The 7,448-nt window shown below is 28.8% G+C and overlaps 3 protein-coding genes across 5 annotated transcripts; 1 reads left to right on the forward strand and 2 right to left on the reverse strand.

The window, feature by feature from the left end:
• Positions 1-1,048: 1,048 nt before the first annotated feature.
• Positions 1,049-2,011, forward strand: LOC119683341 (ER membrane protein complex subunit 7 homolog). The gene is made up of 4 exons (XM_038096997.1): positions 1,049-1,445; positions 1,502-1,648; positions 1,709-1,837; positions 1,896-2,011. Exons 1-4 carry the CDS (start codon positions 1,119-1,121, stop codon positions 1,998-2,000), a joined length of 708 nt encoding a protein of 235 aa, XP_037952925.1. The 5' UTR covers positions 1,049-1,118; the 3' UTR covers positions 2,001-2,011.
• A 65-nt stretch (positions 2,012-2,076) lies between these two features.
• On the reverse strand, positions 2,077-3,402 carry LOC119683343 (exosome complex component RRP42-like). Its single transcript, XM_038096998.1, has 5 exons — positions 3,177-3,402; positions 2,927-3,123; positions 2,703-2,868; positions 2,354-2,642; positions 2,077-2,301 (listed from the first exon to the last, which is right to left on the reverse strand). Exons 1-5 carry the CDS (start codon positions 3,231-3,233, stop codon positions 2,120-2,122), a joined length of 891 nt encoding a protein of 296 aa, XP_037952926.1. The 5' UTR covers positions 3,234-3,402; the 3' UTR covers positions 2,077-2,119.
• A 256-nt stretch (positions 3,403-3,658) lies between these two features.
• Positions 3,659-6,896, reverse strand: LOC119681437. Of its 3 annotated transcripts, XM_038094626.1 has the most exons (4): positions 6,639-6,896; positions 6,090-6,480; positions 5,417-6,038; positions 3,659-3,749 (listed from the first exon to the last, which is right to left on the reverse strand). In XM_038094626.1, exons 2-3 carry the CDS (start codon positions 6,396-6,398, stop codon positions 5,487-5,489), a joined length of 861 nt encoding a protein of 286 aa, XP_037950554.1. In that variant the 5' UTR covers positions 6,399-6,480; positions 6,639-6,896; the 3' UTR covers positions 3,659-3,749; positions 5,417-5,486. The 3 variants fall into 3 exon arrangements, with proteins under 3 accessions (XP_037950554.1, XP_037950552.1, XP_037950551.1); XM_038094624.1 differs by having other exon boundaries at positions 5,454-6,480; XM_038094623.1 differs by having other exon boundaries at positions 5,417-6,480.
• Between the last annotated feature and the right edge of the window lie 552 nt (positions 6,897-7,448).

Raw genomic sequence — 7,448 nt, forward strand, 5'->3', positions numbered from 1 at the left:
AGAAGAAAAAAATCGTTCACGGATCAGTAATTTTTCGCATTTGCTTTCTGGCCGATCTTTTAACAATCACTTAAAATAGAGCACGCAAACCACTCCAAGTGAAGTTACTTCACTTGCATTTTTGTTTTGACTCCATTCTACAGGTCAACTAAACAACGTTCAACTTGCAAAAATTTGTGGTATTTGTGTTTATCCCCTCTTTTTTATTGAGTAATTTCAAATTTATACGAATATTTTTGAAAACAAATAGTCTGAAAAAATAAACTTCTAAATAAAATAATTTGAGTCACATTATGCACTGGTAAAAATTTTAACGATTAATTTAGATATGTATATGAATACCCAAATTCAAATTATATATATAATAAGTAGATAATAAGTACAAAATATATATACTTATAATATAAGTAGATAATTAAATAAGCCAATCAATTTCGGCCTTAAGAAGAGTTTTTCTTCTTTTTGTATTGGTTTCAATTATCCAAATTAGAAAAAAATGAACCATCAAATTCATTTGATAAAAAGTTATATATGAAAGAAAGCTCTTTCGCATATGCATGTAATTGTCATATTTAAGATAAAACTCTTTCTCTCATAAAAGTGCTTTTTAAAATTGCGAACAACCTGTATGTTTGATGCATCCCTTTAATAATTCAGTTATGTGTGGTAATATATTTGTGTTAAATTTAAATGTAAGCAACACAACCGAAAATCATCATATTATGTTCCATTATTAAAATTCTAAAAAACTGACTTTTCTTCTGAAATAAATAATTAGATAATTGAATTGCAGTTATACTCATCATGCATGTATTAGAATATATCATATATAGTTATTTAATATAGTCCATTTTATAAGTACTACAAAGTTACAAAATTAATTATTTATAAATCAATGAGCATAACATTTGCATAATATTGTTTACACAAATCGGTTATCATATACTTAACAATTAAACGTCACAAAGTAGTCTCCATGTAAATCAATTAAAGATTCTGTGTTGTTATGTGGCAGCATCATATTTTGACAAGAAGTAATTACATTTTGACATAATTGGAAAATTTTTACTCGTGAATGATTTACAAATTTTAACTTTGCAGCTAATAGTTGCTCGAAAATGGGGAATTTGAAGAAGGGTGCGGTTTTTGTTTGCAGTTGTTTATTTATAATTTCAATTGGACGTGCAGAGTTAATTATTAGTTCTCAAGATGAATTAATTGACAGTAATGAAGTGTCAGACACATTCACCATCGAAGGCAAAGTTTACCCACCTGATATGGCAGGTGCTCTTTACAACAATAAATGGTTGGCAAATACAACGATTTCTATTAGTGGTGGAGAATATAAAGGATTTTTGAGAGACGACGGTTCTTTTATAGTCAGTAGTGTGCCTTCAGGAAGCTTTGTTTTGGAAGTTCATAATCCTGATTACTTCTACGAGCCTGTAAGGTTACCTAAAATTACTTGTTCATTTTCAGTTGTGACTTTAAAATATTACAGGTTCGCGTAGAAATCAATCCTAAGGGAAAGTACCGTGCTCGTAAAGTCAATTATGTACAGCCTTCACAAGTTATACAAGTACCATATCCATTGAAACTTAAGGCACTGACCCGTTTTAAATATTTCCAGGCACGTGAACAATGGAAGGTAAATATTAGACAAAAATTCAAACATAGTATATATGAAATAAATTTTATTTTAATATAGATAACTGATTTCCTATTCAATCCTATGGTTCTAATGATGGTATTGCCATTGCTACTTATGCTTGTCCTGCCAAAAATGATAAGCGATCCAGAAACAAAGAAAGAAATCGATAACATGCAAATACCAAAAGTAAGTAGTGTTTAGTTTTCCTTGCCTATACTAAATGTTACTTGATTACTTTTTCTAGATGGGCAATGAACTGCCGGAAATAAGTGAACTTATTGCTTCATTGTTTTCTGACAAACAGCCAGAGAAGAAGCAGACAAATAAACAAACAAAAAAACGGAATTAAATAAATAAATATAATATAAATAGATTTGTTGCTTTCTTGAAATTAAAAATTTTGTTTCTTTAATAAAAGTATTGTAATTTAATTTAATATAAACTTATTGTGTACAAAACTTAAAAAATTTAACGTAGAAATGAAGTAGGATTTTCTCTTTTCATACCAAGACGCTCTTCTTCCAATTTTAAACATTCCATTAATCCACTATTTATTGGCTCTGCAATTTCACACCCGATCTTTACGCATTTATCAAAAGAATCTTTATTTAAAGAACCTTTACCTGCGGTCTGCACACTTGATATGAAACCTATAAAGATTTCAAAATTAAATATTTGATCGCCGAAAGTTAATAAACTCACTTTTTCCATTTTTAATTGTAATGCCCATTATTATTGTAGCTGTAGCACATAATTCTTCTTCAGCGGTGGGATCAACAACACAAGCGTCACCAATTTTTGAAACCGTTATTATGATAGGTACAGATTCCACATTTATACGTGAACAGTCGTATATATTATCTGTAATTGTCAATTCGGATTCGCCTGCATCCAATAATGAAGCCGTTACACGCGGAATTTTTACATTAAATAAAGCTGCTTTCGTTGCCAAAGACACCGCATCGTAAAGATTTCCACCACATTCTAAAATCTTTTAAATAAATGAAAAAACATCATACAATAGTGTACATATTGCTGTTGTATATGTTACCATTATATCAACATATATTTTCCAGCAGTGTTGTCCGGACAATATACACAAGTCTGTTAAATCGAATGCAAGAGGGGAATCATAGGTATTTGCTAGAGCGGCAGCTAACTCAGTTGCTAAGGCATCTCCACCACGTCCTTCAAATGCTATATCGGCATTACCAGAACTTTAACAAATTATGTTTAATTAGTAATGTTAAGCATGTTTTTGAACGCATTACTCACCAGTCAACTGAAAACTCTATTTTACCTTGATTAGGGGTTTTTAAATCTGGTTTTTGGATTTCTGTTTTAATGCCTACTATAACATCTGTATTTGCTAATTTGACTCTAGACGAACCATTAGAACAAATAGATGTACCAGTTTCAACTAATATAGTTCGGTAGTCGCAGTTTCTGCGTCCATCGGTGCGATGATTTTTCTGTTATATTTTAGAAAATTAATTAAAAGGATATATAAACGATTAAAGCTTACTTCAGCAGCACGTATTATAAATGTTTTCTCGCCTTCACTTAAAACCACTCTTGCCATTTTGCATTAAATATATAAATAAAATAAAAATTATGATTTTATTTTTATTATTATTGCCGCTATGCATAAGTATGGTTATGTTCATCAAAACATGTCAATACTTGCGTTGCCAACTTAAGATAGTTTTGCGAAAATCGTTTTACATCATATTTTGCTTAAATTTTCAATTCGTCTCAAAATAATAAAATAATGTATGCATAAATGCATAAATCAATATTAATAAAATAATGTAATATATATATACAATTCATAAGAATGTGTGTTAAATATGTTGTTTATATAACATATTTATCTTGTATTCAATACATATGTAAATACATGTTTGATGCTTAGTAACTAGCAACTTATTAGCTAATTAATAATTATTACAAAGTTTTAAGCAATATATTTAAAGTAATTGTAAAAAATAATTTGATTTATCTGTCCTAAGAAGAATAGATAAGGGTTGCATAGATATTTTCGTATAAATTGTATCCGTTTCATTTTTTCATTTGCACTACATGCCCCATATGCCACCTACAGACAGTAAAAAATTAAAAGATTACGAAATCTTCAATAAAATTTATATGAACTTAATTAATTGTTTTATATGTTATATAGACAGTATTAATGTCGACCCTGTTAAAATTCCGCGAATCTAAGAAGTGAAGCTGGCAAAGCGAACTCAATCAAACTCAATCAATAAAAAAATTTAAATAACCGAAAAATAAAAATTTGGTTTCTTGCATATCTAAGCAGCATAAGTAATGATCTGAATGAAGCGATACGGATCACAAGTGAAAGTAATTGGCAACGCCTCAGTTATGTCAGCTGTGTTGGTTTACAAAATTTTGTTTTGATTTGTATGAATAAATTTGGCGCCAAAATAATGATCGAAAAAATTTCAAATACAAAATCTGCTGAAATATCTGAATTATTAAATGAATGTTTTTGTTTATTATTTATTTTAGAAATGAACTTTAATTCTGTAGAAAATATATGAAAATCGCACTTGTTCAAGTGTATCAAGCTTAAGGATGAAGTGCATCAACTTGGATATATTGGGAATTTTAAGGAAACTGTTAGTAACTTTTCCAATGAAGAGTTCATGAACAATTTTAGGCTTCAAAGATGTACCACTAATTACTTGACGGATATTTGTTGTTTTTTTTATATGCATATCTAATAAATTGTTATTACGAACAATATTCAATAGCAAGAAAGCTTACTACAATAAAAAGCATTATTATAGCTTAATCTTGCAGGCAGTTTGTAAAGCAAGTGGTTTTTTTTATAGAAGTGTATGTTGAAGATACTGATTCCTTACACGACAGCTGAGTTTTGCGTAGATTACAATTGTATAGTACAGCATCACTCTTAAACAAATTTCCCAGCGGTTCTTTCTTCTTAGGAAATTCTGTACATCCTAATTTTAATTAGCTAGTAAGTCCATTCAAAGATAATGGTTTTGTCTTTCACCCAAAGAGAGCTTAATATAATGCAGTCGGAGCAAGAATTATCATAGAAGACACTTTTGGTCGTATGAAAAGAAAGACCTTCAATAACGAATTTAATTATGTACATATTATGCATATAGCATAATATATGTTGTATACAAAATGATGAAATTCATAATGAATTCATTTAGAATGACTATACCTATGAGAAAAACAAATTAAATGCTCAATATCTTGTAGTGGATAATAGACGGAATTCAATTTTATATATTTGTTATATATCAGTTATATTTTTTATCATATGTTAAAACCGCTTTGCCAACGACATACATTAAATCGGAATGTGAACCAGTTCAATTATTGGTTCACCGATTTGTTATTGTTTTGCATGTAAATTGTTTGTTGAAACACGTCTATATACAAAATATACAATTCTTAATTTTACAAAAATAATTTGCTAGTGTATAATTTATTTTGATAATTTTGAGAAAACTTTGCATATGTCATATATAGTAAAATGTTTGTTAGCTGACATTTTTTAAACAGTTTTTCTTTAAAATCAATTTTAAAGATTTTAGCAATACAATATTATGAGTTATGAGTAAAATCCGACTCGTATAAACTAAGCCGAAGATTATACAATGTAATAAATAATAATAATATATGGAATATATTTCATATATAAAGAGATTTAACCAATCTCATCTATTAATAAATTTAAAAGCGTGTATATTTATATGGACAAACCTTTTTTAAGCCCTAAATGTATTTTTCTCAAATTTACCGTATTCAACTTAGACATCGTTTTGAAATATCTTCAGAAATATCTCTTGCGTTGTTGAGGTTTTGGTCTGTATGCGGAACCATATAATTCATGTCTTACTTGGTGTCCTAGCCTCTCCTTTTCCATAATGACATATCCACAAGTATTACACTTAAAACTTGAAGTTGGCTGGTCTGCGTTTATACGTAATTGCAAATGCGTAGATACGGTAGGCGTATCGTATTGCGTACCGCACTGCATGCAGTGACATGATTTTTTAAAACCTTCAGTAGTATTTTTTTGCAACATTTCTGATGACATATCTTTCGACAAAGAGGAACGCTTACTTTTTTGAAGACATGCAACGTTTGAACAAAAGCTCTCTTGATTGAATTGTTTTAATATTTGACTACCCTTTTCTGGATTTTCGGTTGGGTGAATATCTAAGTTGATACTTTGTAATAAATTCGAATTTGAATTTGATAGAGATGGAAAATGCCATAACTGAGTGTCGTCCAATTGACCTTCTCCTAACAATGGCTTATTGAAAGGGCCTGAAGGGTCAGTTGTCCAACAGAAATCATCATTTGGTGGAATGCCTAAAGACTTAGAATAATCGTTATTTGAATGACATTCCAGAGTACTTAAACAATTTACGGGATTTTTTAAGGATTTTTGATTACAACTTTCAGCAGAATTTGTTGTGCATTGGTTTGATTGAATTTCATCATTTGTAAGATTGAAATCTAATCGCAGTTTCCTATTTAGTTCAGACATCGATAATCTTCCTGATTTCTTAGAATTTTTCACCTTTAAACCACGATTGCTGCGTACCTTATCACTTGAATTCCCCTTTGAATTAACTTTTTGGCGAGGCGGTAAAGCCAAATCATCTAAAGTTTTGATATATTTAAGTTCTTTCATAAATTCCTTTAAATCAAAAGGAAAATATTCTTTCTTCGCCATTTCTCTATCTCTATCAAAGTTCTAAATTCATACAAAGTGACACAACCGTCTTTCCTTAATTTCCTGTATCATGAAATTAAAACTTAATAAAAAATTAATACGCTTATTACGTAAAAGATTTTTTTTTTTAATTTAAAGACAACTTTTTCAATACTATGAAATTTGTATTGAAAAAAAAAATAAATTCAAAGTATTTAGTTTAACAAAAATGCTTTACTGGCCTTAATTGTAATAACTTACCTTATTAGATGTCTCTTTCGTTTTCACAAGTTTTTGGATTTAGAAGTGAATCACAAAGAAGCTTAGTTTTGTTTAGGACTTCAGTAACGTTTTTTTTTAACTTAAAAATTCAAAGCGCGTATTCACTTTTTAAATTTGTGACTGCCCTTATTCTTGTTAAGTTATAGAAAGAGCCAATACGTTCTGCACTTTAATGAAAGTGTTGCCAGATTCACAATACCACGGTTAAATTAAGAATTTTTTGCTCTCTGAATGTCAGTAACTACATTCAAAGAATAAATAAAATTTTTTACAATTTTCTAGGCTTGTCATTTAATATTGACAAATTGACATGTTATGCAAATGTTGCTATCTGTGTTGTATGAAATATATATAAAAATAAAATAATAATATGAAATAAAATAAATATATTATTATAAATTAAAAATTAATTCAATTAATTTAATGGAGATAATTAAAATTCTAACCACAGTACACATTACAGTATGTGTACATCACATTGCTAAATGCTTCATATAATTCATTACGTTTACGCGAGCCTTAAAAGTTGTTTTAAGGCTCTTAAAATCTATTTTAAGATCGCGTAAACACCCTAAATTGAATTTTGCTTAGAAGCACTTTTAGCTTACTAAACAACACTTTTAGTAAGAAATGTCACTCTTAATCTTTGCAGAAAAACAAATAATTAAATTGTTAGACGGCAAAAAATATAGAAAAAGCCTAAATCTAAGTAATTAAAATTGCTTATTTTTTATTTTCTATTCGAAAATCTTAACTTTACCGTAATGGTCACTTTATATTTAAAACATT

The sequence above is a fragment of the Teleopsis dalmanni genome, chromosome 2, assembly GCF_002237135.1.
Source record: "Teleopsis dalmanni isolate 2A chromosome 2, ASM223713v2, whole genome shotgun sequence".
In the NCBI taxonomy this organism is placed as follows: Eukaryota; Metazoa; Arthropoda; class Insecta; order Diptera; family Diopsidae; genus Teleopsis; species Teleopsis dalmanni.